The sequence below is a fragment of the Ursus americanus genome, chromosome 6 (genome assembly GCF_024610735.1).
Source record: "Ursus americanus isolate L20-20 chromosome 6, mUrsAme1.1.p, whole genome shotgun sequence".
Lineage (NCBI taxonomy): Eukaryota > Metazoa > Chordata > Mammalia > Carnivora > Ursidae > Ursus > Ursus americanus.
Window position 1 is genome coordinate 9,032,321 of NC_142132.1, and position 15,582 is coordinate 9,047,902.

General features: G+C 45.4%; 1 protein-coding gene across 2 annotated transcripts in view; it reads left to right on the forward strand.

The window, feature by feature from the left end:
* The window catches only part of FAM24B (family with sequence similarity 24 member B), a 12,265-nt gene extending 158 nt beyond the window's left edge, over positions 1-12,107 (forward strand). The window contains exons 2-4 of one of the 2 annotated variants that reach the window (XM_045815747.2): positions 10,012-10,042; positions 10,698-10,824; positions 11,789-12,107. In XM_045815747.2, the coding sequence (XP_045671703.1) occupies positions 10,024-10,042; positions 10,698-10,824; positions 11,789-11,975 (333 nt within the window). In that variant the 5' untranslated portion in view covers positions 10,012-10,023 and the 3' untranslated portion in view covers positions 11,976-12,107. Of the gene's footprint in view, positions 1-25; positions 10,043-10,697; positions 10,825-11,788 lie in introns of those variants that run through there. The other variant, XM_087862617.1, reaches the window with a different exon arrangement.
* Positions 12,108-15,582: the final 3,475 nt, after the last annotated feature.

Genomic DNA, 15,582 nt, shown 5'->3' on the forward strand with positions numbered 1-15,582 from the left:
CGGGGGCGGAGCGTGCGCCCCGACGGCAGCTGGGCCCACCGCTGGAACTGTGCGCAGGCGCGGCGCGGGTGCGCGGGAACAGGGCGGTTTTTGCACGTGGGCCCGCGGACCTAGCTGGCGCTGTAGACGACGGTTGCCGGGCGGGCTGGGAGGGTCGGTCCAATGAGGAGAGTCCGTGGTCAGGTAGGAGTGGTGCGGTGGCTGCACGCGCCCCGAAGACCAGCTGCCGACCGTCGCCGTGTCTGCAGTGGACGCTGCGGCTTTCCCGCCCACAGCAGCCGAGCGTGTTTGCGTGGCTGCCGGCAGCTTGGCTGTAGCAGGCGGAGGTTTGCACGTTGTCCCCGAGTCACAGTGGGGCCGCGGTGCGGGCCGGCCGTGGCCGTGTCAGTGACCCGCTGGCGCCAGGGCGGGACGGCGACGGCGGCCTTGGCGCTGGAGGGGAGGTGAGGGGGAGACGGGGCCCCAGGGGCGGCCGCCGCAGCCGTGGCCCGCACCCCTGGCCCTGTCAGGAGCGAGCAGGAGCGGGGCCTCGGGTCTCTGATGGAGCAGCCTGTGAGCTGGGACTTGAAGGACTTTTAACGTTTGGGTCCCGAAAAGTGGAGCGGGTGGAACTTTCTAGTTGCCCCTCGGGATAGGAAGATAACTGGTGCCTCTCTGCTCCTTCCTGTCCACTTCACCTTGAAAACACTGGATGATTAGATTCAAATAAAATTGAAATGTCAGCATTCTTCAAATTTGGGCTGTCAACCATGTATTTATGGTGCTTTCTCTCTAGAAAATAGAAATCTTAGTCTGTCTCATGTTGATTTTGTTTTAGGACTTCTTTTTCTGGTTTTGTTGTTGTTCAGTGCCAAATAATTTTTGTTTTGTTTTTCTTAAGGTCTTACATGAGTTATGTTAGGATATGTACCTAGTGAGAATACAGATTTCCCTCGTACCTGAAAATAGAGCGTTCTTATAAAAACTTTTCTAAGCCGAAATGGCTTAAATAAAGGGAAGAGCATCCTCTGCTTTCCAAAAGTTGCAGTGTTTCCACTTTGCTTTTTACAGAGACCTACAGTAGTGCCTGTTTTCGATAACCAAAAGAAAGGTGGAGAGGATTTCGTTTTTATGAAAATAAAACCTTACTGTGTTAACGTTGGTGTTTCATAAGGTGTCCTGCAAACTTTGGGAGAGCAGGAGTTACTTGTACAATACCTGTTTCATTGTTTTTTAATCTGTGGAGTGGTGTTAGAAAAATTGGAATGTAATTTTTTTGTAAGTAATCTGTTATCCAGAGTGTGTATTAGATGGATTCACCAAGTTTGAAAGAGAAACCCCCCCAAAGGATCAGATATGTAGCGTATTGAGCAAGTTAGAAGTCCTTAATTGTATGTATCCTAGTTTTAATGTTTTGAGAGATTAGTATTGCAGACTTATTCTAAGTTGTCTACAGCAGTGTGTGTGTGTGTGTGTGTGTTTTCTCTGTATGCCCTCCCTCTATAGTCATAACTTAACTTAGATCCACGTTAATCTATTGGACATTCTTCAAAGGAGCATAGACTCTTCGTCAGAATTACCAACCTGCAAGTTAATGAACAAGATGAATTATACTATGAACTGGGTGTTGACTTCCTTGCACAAAGCTGAAAGCCACAGGTCAGAAAACTAGACTACTATAGTCTTTCCCTTTCTTTCATTCCCATGTATCTAGTAAATCACCCCAAGTCTTGAGATAGCTGTATCTATAGATCTCGATCTATATAGATAGAGAGATTTTTTTTTAAAGGCAAAGCTTCCTATCTTTTTCCATCTCTGCCTCTTCTGTTTCCAAGCACTATCTTTCATTCGGATAGTTTCAGGAGTTTCTTCACTGGTCATTAGTTCCCATTTTCATCTTCTCCTTTTCATTCTGTGCACCGTCCTCTGATTTTCCTGCGCCTGAGCCACCATCATCTTTGCCCATCGTTAGCACAGCATATAAAGCCTCTAGTGACTTTGCCTACACCCTACTCGTGACTCTTGCCTACATCCCAGGCTCCTCTACCTTTGCACGAGCTTTCCTCTCTACCTACAGTGTCTTTTCTTTTGGATAGCGGGGAAGAATCTGTTTATCATTGAAAACCAAGTGTAGAACTCCACAGTATTACAGAATCAATGACTACTTTTTCTGGACTAAGAATTTTCAGGTACTATAATTCTCTTGTGGTTCAGGAATGTATAAAATGATTCTCACATTTGTGTTCCCTAACGTCTGAATGATTATTGAGATCAGGAATTATTTTATACCTGGTGGACGTGTTCAGAATAAGTTTGTTGAATGGAATTGATAAGGAAAGCAGTATGGGTTCAGAACTTTATTACAATGTAAGGAGCAGAAAAAGGAGAAATCAGTAAATTCAATCTTATACTTTTTTCAAAGCCAGAAGAGTTGTGGTAGTGCAGAGGTTACTATGATTTTAATGTGCTAAATTATTGTTACCATGAATTGCAAATGTTTCTTCTTGCTTTTTTTTCCCCCTCCACTGTAAATAAAGAATAGAACATGTTTTTGAAAACTTCCCACCAGTATCACAATGTAAGTTTTTGGCTTGCCTATTTTAAAGAGCAATTTATTGTTAATTTAGGATTTACAGTGTGAATCATGACTGATGGTGTATTGTAACACAGTAGTTCACAGACACTTTTGGCCTAGGACCCCTTACATGCTCCGCTCGTATGCTGAATACTTCCAAGAGCTTTTGTTTATGTGGGTTTATATTACTAATTAAAAAAAAAATCAACACTTGTGGCTTCAGCTCTGGCATGAAAAGAGTTTAGAATTTATCACAACCATCTTTACAACAACAACAACAACAAAGCTGAACAAACTGAAAATCAATGACGTTTTAAAAAATCCACCAGATAATTGATGTCACAGGGCAAACAGCCACTCTGATAACTGAAGAGATCGGTAAATGCAGAAAATCCCAATGGAGATCCACTTACCAGGAACAGAATCCTCTGGAGGCGGTAGTCTGGGAGGAACACTTAAATGGTCGTTGATGAATTGCTGGAGGCTGAGTGTGGACTAGCTTGAGAGATGAATACTCCTGGGAGCCCACTTTTAGGAGGCCCCATACTTTTATGGGTTTTACTTCCAGGAATCCCACGAGATTTGCCCAGTGAAGATTGGAGAAGAATCTCATGCTGTCTGCGGGGGGGAGGGGAAAGTAACCATTTTGAAATACACTCCACAGTATTCTCCTTAACAAAGGTTACTACTCTCAGGGGAAACTTCCAGGCTTTTGTGACCTAGGGGGATGAGCAGTTAGACAACTCCGGCCCCTTTAGCCTTCCTGTCACGTGTAGAGGGAGGGGAAAAAAAAAAAAAGACAAACACTTTTGAAGGTGACAAGCAAGGGACTCAGGTCTGCTAAAGACAGATTTAGTCTTAAGATTATGCAATTCTTTCCTTCCCCAGTGCCTTACCACCACATCAGCAGGGCTCCGATATACAGTAGATTACAATGAAGAGAGTAGGATGCAGACTATTTTAAAAGGAGTTTCTAGGGAAACCAAAAGACAATAGGGGGAACAAAAGCAAGAATACTAGAGGAAATTGAAGCCTCTGGCACCTATAGTTACAGCAAGCATTAAACAGAGCCTAACTCCTAAGCAGATTAACATAAAACTCCACACTAACAACGTGATTACCTCGGTTCTTCTGCATATCTCCATTTACATTATGTCTGGCTTTCAACAAAACATTACAGTGCACACTAAAAGGCAAGAAAAACTCATGCCAAGGAGACAAAGCAAGCATTAGAACCAGTATTAACATATGACACAGGTGTTGGAATTATCCGGGAATTTAAACTAACATGTATAGATTTTATACTATGCTGTAGTAGCGTGTATTGCTAGAATAGGATTTCAATTTGGAAGATCCTCCCTCTCGAAGGCAAAACGGGACTCTTCTCAGGGCGGTTGCCAGGACCACACCAAAGCCCTCAGCGGAGCAGGAGCCTGAAAGTAAATATGAAAATCCTGGGAGCAGAGCAGGAGCTGTGGAAGAGGCACAGAGATGGAACTTGGGTCAAGTAAGGGGGGCTCACAGGGTTACTCCCAGTAACCTGGGATCTGGGCTGCCTTCTGCCACTAGATACGCAGTTTACAAGTAGAAGGGTGTTTGCAGCCACCTGCCCCAGGTGTTAGTCGCAGGATGGGCACTTGGCACAATAAGTGATCTGGGTGAAAGTCCTTGTGTATGTGAATTACTAAGAATTTGCCACAGGGAAAATGGCCCTGTAACCTGGATCACACCACAAAGTTCAACTCATAGATTCTGTATACAAGTGCTGCCTACTCTGCCATCTGGAACACAGGGCCCCTCCCATCACTCTCAGTACTCTTGACTAATCACTACATGTGAATTGCCAATGAACACTTAGGATGAAAATATCATCAATCCCCAGGCCCTTCCCTAAATGAAATGCAACTGGATTTCTTTGCATATCTTTCTGCTCAGAGCCAAAATCAAAGCCTTTGTATGATAGAATTAGTGGGTACTGGGAATGGGGAACAACACTTCATGTCAGAGGGTTGCAGAAAGGTTGAGGGGGGTGGAAGGGCCCTGTGAGGAGGGGGCTGGAGGAATAGGTCACAGAACCAGGCCTTAGTTCCTGCCCTGTGGTGACTTGCTAGGTGACCCTAGGGAATCACTTCTGCTCTCTGAGCTTCCATTTCCTCATCTGTCAAACAGTCTTAGTCTTTGCATTGTCTTCTGGCCCTCTGCCATGAAACTTAGAAAGATACACATGTTGGGAGTATTAAGGTGAGTAGCTTAATGTTGCTGCTTTATAAGAAATGTGTACAATATTCTTATCAGTAAATGAAGTAATGATGGTCTTGGTTTACTGTTATGTCTGAAATTTTTAAAAAAGATTTTATTTATTTGAGAGAGTGAATGAGAGCACAAGCCGGAGGAAGGGCAGAGGGAGAGGGAGGAGCAGACTCCCTGCTGAGCAGGGAGCCCGATGTGGGACTCAATCCCAAGACCCTGGGATCATGACCTGAGCTGAAGGCAGTCACTTAACTAACTGAGCCACCCAGGCACCCCTGTTACGTCTAAATTTATTGCTCTGTCTGAATTTAGACGCTTGGATCAGGAAAGTTGTTATCAGATTGACAAAATTCATATTCGGGTCATTGCCCACGAAATGTGTCAGCACCTCATGGGTGCTTGGCCCTTTGTTTGATATTGGGGATCCTGAGTTTCTGCCTAATGAAACTCACACCTTGAAAAAAACCAGCTTTTCAATGTGTAGACTTATCAAACAGGGCAGTCAAATAACCACAATTATAAAAGGAAACCAAGAAATGAAGCAGTCATCTTTGTAGGGAAGGACTGCATAACCTGTCTCCTTAATCATGACTAAGCTCATTCAAGGCCATGTCCCTCAGAATAGTTGCTGCTTTGATGGAGGGCATAGAAAAGAAACTTGGAAAAATAAACCATTTTTGAGTGAGGTAAAAAGCAGGAAAAATACCCAGTTAATTCAACTCCAGAGTATTGGGTTCAGTGAGGGTGAGCATAGTAGGTTCCTGTAGTCAAGACAAATATTTGCTCAGAGTTAGAACAGGAATCAGAAATCCTTATGACAAATGAAATTCAGGGTTTTAGAGAGGTACAAGCAAATGGCATAGATACAGAGGAAAAGAAGCAATTAACATGGGAATCAGTGCAGATTTTACAGAGGAGTTGGCACTGAGTGAAATCTTGCAGGCTTAATATTATAGCAGCTAGAGGAGGAGAGGGGCTGGGAGAGCCATCTAGTCAAGGCTCAGAGGCATGAAAATACATGGGTCATGGGGAAGTGCAGTGGGAGATGAAGCTGGAAGATATTTCAACTATGTTGAAATGTGTTTGGCCCAGTCTAGGATGACACGTGAGGTGCCTGGGACACACAATTTAAGAAGGCATTTACTCTCAGGGTCAGATAAGTACAGTCAGCACGTGGCTGTGGCCATCAAGTAGAAGATTGATTTCAGGACCTCCTGTACGAGGGACTTCTGCTTCTGGGAAGATGGAGCAGATGTGCTTTTTATTATGCTTTCTACCAAGTGCAACCAAAAATCCGGGACATTATGTAGAAAACAAACACAAGACCCTGACAGGTGGTGGGAAGAAATCAGACAAGCTAGGAGACTTGAAATCCAAGGAACATGGTGGTGAACTCCCTGGGTCTTGTTTTTGCCTCAGATTTCCAGACTTGGAGATGAAGAAGCCGGCAACCTGGGAACACCAATGGGTGCAGACAGAAAAGCTCCCAAGAAAATCCTCCTGTCTCTAGCCAAAGGCCCAAGAAAAAGGGAGCCTCAGAAGCCTCACAAGCCAGGGAGCCTGTATTCCAGTCAAATATCCCAGAAAAAATTGTGGCTCCACCCCCAGCCCAGCCTTTCCTCCAGCCAGGACGAAGTGGAGAGCCTAGACTTGCATTCACCAGGCTATAAAGAGTTGTTCCAAATCGCCCCTTCCTGCCAGTGTAGTATCAGAGAAGACTGGGTGATACAAAGAGTTGTTCCAAATCGCCCCTTCCTGCCAGTGTAGTATCAGAGAAGACCGGGTGATAACACTCCTACCTTCCCAGTCAGTGGAGATCCTGGGAAGTCTGAGCTTTCACCTTGACCCAGTGGTAATGAGGCACAATTCACCTAACTGCCGGGGGGTTGGTTATCAGAGGAGGCTTACTGGAAATTCAGGACTTTGACCATCTCCCAGCAGCAGCAGGGTCCCCTCTACGGTGTGGAGACCAAAGCATGAGGAGATTTTTCTGCAGTCTTCACTATAAGAACCTCATTGAGCTCCTTGAGGTAAAATTCATGAACATGGCTCTCCCCCCTAGAAAAACCTGGGCCCCCAGGAAGTTTTTTCTCTCATGCTGGTCCTCCTTCAGCCTCCAGCAGTTTATCACTTACCATTTAAGTGTTCCGAAGAGTTGCTGGCTCCAGCAGTGGCTTCTGCTCCTGAGAAGCTGCGATTCTCTGTATTCACCTGTCTCTTTACTTTCGTTTGCTCTGTTACTTCCATGCTGTGGTTGACCTAGGAAGACATGTTGACTATCAAGTTTGTTCAGCTTTTTTCTTGTTTTGAGGGTGGCAACTCCCAAGCTCTTTACATGTTGTAGTGGAACTGGAATTTCTGAGTTCATTTTTATTCATTTTTTTTTCTTTCTGTTCCTCAGACTGGATAATCTCTATTGATCTGTCTTTGAGTTCACCAATTATTTCTTCTGCCTGCTCAGATCTGCTGTTAAGCTCCTCTAATGAATTTTTTTCAGTTATACTTTCCAACCCGAAAATTTCTATTTGACTCTTCAAAAAAAATAATTTCTCTCTATTGATGTTCTCTGTTGGAGACATTATTCTCATACTTTTAGTTCTTTAGACATAGATTCCTTTGAAAATATTTTAAATAGTTGATTTAAAGACTGTGTCTAGGAGCGCCTGGGTGGCGCAGTCGTTAAGTGTCTGCCTTCAGCTCAGGGCGTGATCCCAGGGTTCTGAGATCGAGCCCCACATCAGGCTCCTCTGCTATGAGCCTGCTTCTTCCTCTCCCACTCCCCCTGCTTGTGTTTCCTCTCTCGCTGGCTGTCTCTCTGTCAAATAAATAAAATCTTTAAAAATAAATAAATAAATGGGGCGCCTGGGTGGTGCAGTCGTTAAGCATCTGCCTTCAGCTCAGGGCGTGATCCCGGCGTTCTGGGATCGAGCCCCACATCAGGCTCCTCTGCTATGAGCCTGCTTCTTCACTCCCACTCCCCCTGCCTGTGTTCCCTCTCTCTCTGGCTGTCTCTGTCTGTCAAATAAATAAATAAAATCTTACAGAAGGAAAGAGAAAGAAAGAAAGAAAGAAAGAAAGAAAGAAAGAAAGAAAGAAAGAAAGAAAGAAAGAAAGAGAAAGAAAGAGAGAAAGAAAGAAAGAAAAAGAAAGAAAAAGAGAAAGGAAGAAAGGAAGAAAGGAAGAAAGAAAGAAAAAGAAAGAAAAAAAGAAAGAAAGAAAGAAAGAAAGAAAGAAAGAAAGAAAGAAAGAAAGAAAGAAAGAAAGAAAGAAAAAGAAGGACTGTGTCTATTAGGGCCAATGTCTGGGCTTCCTAGGGAAAGTTTTTAATTGCTTTCCTTTACCTTTTATCAGTCATACTTCTCTTTCTTTCATTTTTTCCTTTTGTTTTTTCTTTTTTATGTCTTAGAGTCTTTGTTGAAAACTAGACATTTAATATAATATGGCAACTCTAGAAATCAGTTTCTCCCTGCTCTCCAAGGCTTGTTCTTGTTCAGTGACTTTTCTCAACAAATTCTGTAAAGTCTGTATTCTTTGTTGTATATTGACACTGAAGTCTCTGTTGATTAGCTTAGTGATGAGCTAATGATCAGACAAAGATGACCTTAACTGCCTGGAACCAACAGATCTCCCAGTCTTTCATGAGGGGCTCTATGTGCATGTTGGGGCATGCCTTCAACAATCAGCCAAGCAGTTGGAAACTCTGCCATAGCCTTCACTTTTGGCTTGGGAGAAAGCCTTAGGGTCAGTCGGAGGTGGATGCTTAGGGCCATCTTGTGTCTCTCTTGAGGATACTCACAGCCTTAGACACGCACACAGCACACGTGCATGGCCTGGAGTCTCAGGAATATGTCAGAGCTTTTCAAAACTCCTATGGACAGCTAATTTACCAGCTTCTCCTTTAAGCTTTTTGGCTACTCTGTGATTTGCCCCAAATGTTATGCACTACCTCAAGCAGCCAAGAAGTTAAAACAATTGTAATTGTTTTTGCCAAAATCCCCTTAGAGGAAGACTTTTTGCATTAGGAGAACTCCAAGTTAGGTCAAATACAGATAGCTTTGCAAGAGAGGATTTCCAGATAACCAGAAGACAGGTCAAATAATGACAGTTCTTCGGGAATGAGGCTTTGAAAGAGCTGTGCCTCTGTTTGCCCTTTGGTAGCTGCATTGGAGCTTGGGTTTTATTTTCAAGGTTGCCATGGAGCTGGACAGTGAATGATGGAACAATGCCGCGAGCCTGCTATTCATACTGAGATTCAGTTGTTTTCTTAAAAATAAGTGTTTCCTGAGCTACAGCAAACTTTTAATTTCCAGAGTCTGAAAAAGACAGTTTTTCTGCCAGATTTTTCATTGCTTTTATAGAGGAAAGAATTTTCAGAGGTCTTATGCCACTAGTGTTGTGGATAAATCAATCCCCTGCTGTTTGTGACTTCTCCCAGGGTTTAGCCAGGGCAATAAGGAATAACCCTCCACAGTCAAAATAATGTCCTCATTTAATTGAACCAGCTTTGCTAGGTGTGAAATAGAAATAGAAATCTGATTTATAACAGACCTCCTACTCATATTGCTTTTTGAATTTCTTTTTGTCTTTGCCATAAAACCTGATAATATTCTGAAGTCAGTGAACCTACATCTGAGTCCTATTAAATGACTACAGCTATGTGATTATTCTGTTGTGTTGCTGCGACAGAGAGTCTAACCAGTCTTCCATAGTTGAACTTTTAGATATATGAGAATTTTTAGATATTAGCCTCACCACATTACTGTCCTTTTATTTTGTTGAAATCCCAGATTTGCTTTTGATTAACAGTCAAACCTTAAAAGGTTCTCTGAGGGAACAAAACTTGAAAAGGTGAGACTGAGAGTAAATGACACAGAGTAGTATTTGGACACTCATATTTCTACTGGTCCTAAAATACATCTGAACATGGAATAGAATTCAGAACTCCACGAAAGGGAGTTGGTGTCCAGAGTGTTGATGTCACACAGCCTCTGGTCTGACAGGCATAGAAGTTGGAGCTGACAGGGCTGTGCATTCTGGTAGCTCGCGTGGAGTCTGTGCATCTAAAAGCAAGCTCTTGAGATTTATATCTTAATTACTCCTAACGGATAATTAGAATTTTCTTTTTCAAATTAGAAGTTTGAGAAATTCCTGATAAGATGTACTGTTCCCTAAAGTTTATATTAATTATCATTTTTTTTTCCTGCCAGCCTTCATCGAGCATGGAAGACTTAGACACTAGTAAGTATGTTTTGGCAGTAGATCGTTTTTCAATCCTTGCTCACTTTTCCCCCAGTTTCAGGGAGTGAGATTAAACAAATTGCTTATTCCAGAAAAACTTGATTTCCTGGGAGGATTGAGGAGGAAAAATGGCAGTTGTCAGTGGAAGAATAGAAGACTTTTCCTGAAACATGTATTATTTACAAAATGGATTTGTATATTCTCAGCATTGTTGAACATAACACTTTTAAAGAGTTGTCCCCTTAGTCATCCTTATAGGAAATTGTTAAGCCTGATGTAGAGTGACGACTTAATTCTGATTCTGAAAGTGAGTGTATTGCAGGACGCCCAGGTATTTGGGAGTAAAACCATTTGTTTGAGGCCTGTTTTGTTACTTACAGCTGCACATTACTGCCTGCGAAAGGAAGAAAAAGATTCTCAGCTTCTTTCTCTCTGGGTTCTGCGTTTCAGTCTCATCTCATTCATAAACAAACCCTTTCCCTCTCTTTGGTCCAGTTTAGGGTCCTATGCCTTCCTGGGAGGATTCATTTGTATACGCGCACAAGAATCTGTGGTCTGGGATTCAACTCTCTTTCCACTAGAGGAAGCTGTGGAGGTGTCGCGGTGGCTGGGTGGGGAGGGACGCCACATTCATTGCCCGCACTTCTCTGCCTAGATAAAGCTAAGTCTTCTAAAGTCAACACGATAATTATGTTCTGCATTGCTGGCGGTATCCTGGTGGCCATTCTTGTGCTGATGGGTGTTGTCATCTGTCTTTACTACAAAGTAGCCAACGCACTGAAGTGAGTGATGTGGGTAAGAGTGAAAAATACCCCCTCAAATAGGATCCCTGGGGCTCTCTGCTTGAGCGAGGTCATTCCTTGCCTTGTGCCTACACAGGGTGAGGTCAGGAACAGCAGGTAGGTTTGAAAGGTAAAGGCAGGTGAGTGTAGAATCTTGGTTTTCTCCCCTTCTGGCTCGGCGCTGTGAGCTCGTAAGTAGAATGTTCTCGGCTGGGGGGCTCTGTGCTGCTTTGCTTCACTTACTCTCACTGAACGGACCCTCAGCTGTTGACTCCGCACACTGCCTGGGCCGTCCCTCCGTCCCAGGCACTGCAGACTGGAGGGAGGCTGGGAGTGAGTCTGTGCCTCACATTCACGCAGAGGACAGGCTGAATTGATCTCCTCTTAGCTGAGTTGGGGGAGCTCTCACGGTGTTCTCTCCGTCACCGTGCATGGGCTTGGGGACAGTGAGGTGGGCCTGTAGGACTATGGGGAAGCGGAGCTGTGTGACGATCCCGGGGGACACCTGACAAGGGAGGGTCGATCAGACAAAAGAGAATTAGCTTTGGGGGAGAGGAACCTTCCAATCTGGGAGAGATGGGTCGTTAGAAGCAGTGCCGTTCCCATCCCAGGGGAGTTAAGCTGTGAGCTAGAAGGTAAATCCTGGAACGCGGGGCACGGCCAAGTGTGGCACCTTCGCGATCCCGCTCTGCACCTGCTGGGCCTGCAGCGATCAGCCGGCTGATCCACACTTGCAGTTCCCTCTCCCCTGTTGGCTGTGACCTGAGTCTACATTTCTAGCAATCCTGGGAGAGGAAGGGATTAGATAGGAGCTCGGGCCAGGGGCAGAGAGCTCTCGTTTCGGGCTACTGTTACGTATTTGATTGGCTCTCGGCCTAAACTTCGCAGATACCCCTGATGATTGTGACCAATGGACCGAGAAGAAAAATTCTAACTCCATGCTTTGTGTATGTCTTTTCTTAAGACCTCCAAAGGCACCTCTTTGTTTGGCCTTAAAAAATCCAGGCATACTCACTGAGGACAAGGTCGCCGCGGCCGCAGCCCTCACTGCTGGGTCCTATCCCAACCTCCAGTGCTGTGACGAATGTAGCTTGTATGCCGACTTCGATAACCTGCCACCGTGCTTCTGTGACGTAAACGAGGGACTCTGAGTTGGGTGGGCACAAGTATCTGCATGCGCAGTGTTTCTTTTTTAGTAGAATGTTTTATTATTCAAGTCAAGTTTTGTAGTGTTTACGTTATGTATTACAGAACATATTTATGTACTTTTGAATAAAGGCAATATTGAAAATAATCTTCTGCCTCCAGTGTTTGTTGTTAGTTATAAATGCACTTACATTTGTGGACTAGCCACTTTGGGACTTGGGGCACCTATGTTGCAATATTATATTGCAAGATGAGGAGAGTTAGAGTAGAAAATAAAAGCATCCAGTACATCTCCAACCCCAGAAGAAAACTATATATTGATCTTAGAGCGTTTCCAGTTTCAGACTCATCAAAAACTCCCAAGCTGGAGTAGTTCACTTGGCTCTTCTCCTTGTGAGGGCTCCATTCACTCTCATCGGGCTACTCTGTCGCAGACAATTATGTGACACTGTCCTGAAGGAGAACGACTGTCATCGTAGAGCGAGAACAGACAAATGGGACATCTCTGGGTTTAGGGTGACCTTATATGATGGGGTTGAGCCCGACGGTGTCTAAAAGACATTTCAAAAAACCTGAGATTTTTCCTTCTGCCATTCTCCAAGTCTCCGGAAGCAGGTTTCCTCCTCTTCAGGTCACCGTAACACAGATTTTGCTGACTGCTGCCAGTGTCTTTAAGTGCTAGCAGGAGTCTCCAGCTGAATGCCAAAGCCCAGGATTCTCTTGATCTGAGCAGTAGGCAGAAGGATGTACTCCTCTCCACTTGTGCTCATCAGCCCCCTTCTGTTCCTGCTCTTTCTGCTGAGCCTTCTGGACCCCTTTTAATTCATTCACAGGCTCCCCATCCATAACCACAATTTGTCCCTTCTCTTCTTAACAAAACCCTTGCTTTGTGAGCATCACGTGTTGTTCTTAATATAAAGGGCTAACTAGTAACAGGTGGTTAGCTACTAAGGGGAGAAAAGGGACGACAGGAATGAAGGAAGGAAACAGCTTTGACCTCTAGGCTGACAGAGGGAAGAGCGATAAGCAGTTTCAGTTCTCTCAGCAGAAGGCTTGGCTGATGAGGGCGTTTCAGCACGTGAGTGGTGGAGAAATTTGCCAGAAGGAGTATGGGATCTGCTGTCACAGAGCAGCCCTTGAAATGGCCAAGAAAATCCATGGTGGCTGAGTGTCCTCCAGCCCCAGTGTGAGTTTCTGGAGGCAAATTCAAGGCTGCATCTTTCCTGGATCCTGCCCGGAGACCTTCCATCTGGAAGTGACCTGTCCCTCTTGAGTTCCTGAAGCATTTTCTCTGCCTCTCTGCCATCTGCTGCTCTGGCCTTGTCTTTGGTGTTCATGTGTGCTTCAATTTTCTCCTTGCCAGTGAGCTCCCATTTCCCTCTGAACCTCACCCAGTGGACAGCACAGAGCCCAAGACCCTGGAGGCCCAGCACAAGCACGTTCTATACAGGAATTCCATGGGGAATACGCCTGAAGTTCGGGCATCCCAGGATGCATGGAGGAGGCAGGATGGGGGCAAGGGTTCTTAGAGACACCCTTCTTGTAGGCAGTAGGGACAGTGAGTAACGTGACTTTCAGAGCCAGATACACTTGGTTCAAATCCAGCTCTGCTTTTCATTAGCTATGTGCCATTGGGGGATTTTCTTAACCTCTCTGAGCCTCATTTTTCTTGATGTAAATTGGGGGCTTGCATAGGTGATGGTGAGGATTAAGCAAGATAAGGCATGCCAACTCCACAGGCCCTGGGGTCCTGTGATCTCATGGTAAATTGCCCCTGGCCCGAACTGCCTGTCTCCTGATTGCTAACCCAGGGTTCTTTGCCCTCTGCCAGTCCCTGTCCCCCTCCCAGGACAGTGACCACAGAGCTCTCACTCCAATGGTGGTGGTTCAGGGAGCGAGGAGATCACATCCATAGGAGACAGGGAGAGGGCTTTAGGAAGAAGGTAGGGGTAGGAGTAGGGGTCTGTGGACACAGCTGAGGGTGAGCGGCCCTTAGTAATCAGAAGGGTCCCTACCCTAGAGTCCTGCCCCCTGCTCACTCTCACACCAGGACACCCAGTCCCCACCTGCCACGTGGGTATTCCCAGAAGTCTCTGAGCCGACAGGAACCGAGTGGAGCTGTGCCAGGTACCTTGGTGAGTGTCCAAGCTCCTTGTGAGCACAACTTCCCAATGTCGCAGGTGCTGGCCTTGCCACTGTGGCACTGGTATGAGGCCAAATGCCTTATCCAGGGGCCTAACTGGGAACAATCCTCCTGGGTCACAGCCCTGCCCAGGAACCCAAGTGTCCTAGAGCCAAGTAAAGGTTCTGGGCTGCAGGACAGTCAGAATGACAAGGAAAGTTGAGGGTACCCAGGAAGGGTTTTAAGATAGAAGTTCAGTCTATGGCCACCATTATTACCTCCACAGAGCTGCTGGGAAGTTTCCTTAAATATTGGCCATCATTTTCCTGCTTAAAAAGTTCCATCTGAACTTAGAATAAAATCCAAATGCCGCATCTGACCTATAAGTACTTCACAATTGGGCCATTACCTCCCTCTTCTCACCTTACATCCCACTTCCCTCTCCTTAACTCACATCCACCACACTGGCCTACCTTTCCTCACTTTGTAGACATGCCCAACTGATTCCTGCCTCAGGGCCTTTGCACTTGCCTGTTCTTTTGCCTAAAATGCATCCCCTAAGCCCAGATCACAAATGAATGCCTCTCTCTGTTTGCTCAAATTTTATCTTTCTCAATTTCACCCCAATATTGCATCCCCCCTGCAATCTATCCCATCACCCTGTTTCCTTATATTCATAGTACCTCTCATTACTTGTAATTTATTTTAGTTTGTTGTCTTGTCTCCTCCACTTAGAGAGTAAGTTCCATGGGGACAGGGACTGTGTTTCTCATGTTCAATTCCAAATCTCCAGACTGTAGAACAGTAACTAACAAATATTTTTGAAAAAATGAATGAGTGAAAAGAGGACAGTCCCATGTACAAGCTTCTTGTGAGCATGACTCCCTGATGTCACGGGTGCTGGCCTTGCCACTATAGCACTGGTCTCACCTCGGACACCAGGATTCCTTTCTGTCATCTGTAAAACACAGTGCCTCGGGGACTTTAATTCCCCTGCTCCAGGCTCTCTGGGCATAACGGTGTGAAATTCCTGGCAACCGAGTCTGGACCCGCACTTTCTTTTTCCCCCCATCCTGGGCCACCCCCTCCTCAATGTCAGCACCCTGACAGGGGATCTGAGCAACCCTGCTGGACCCAGAGTTTGCCCAGGTGCCATACCATCTGCCTTTAGAATCCAAAGTCTTCAATTTTTAGAGAAGAGCAGTGAAGGCTTAAGATACCAGTAGTGCTACCCGCTTCACGATCTGCAGAAACAGGAGGGACAAGGCTCGACGCCAAGTCAGCGCCAGGAAGAATTGTTCGGTGCTTACTGTGCCGCGGGTTGGAGATCCCCTACGAAGAGCTTCACGTGGGAACTTTCTGCAACGTTCCAGGAATGAGTTGGGGGAGCGAACACTCGCTGTTAGGGGTTGCTGATAATAAGTCGGGCACACAGCTGCCCCGTTCCCACGTAAATCTGGCCCTCGCATGGTCAAACGGACGCATTCCCT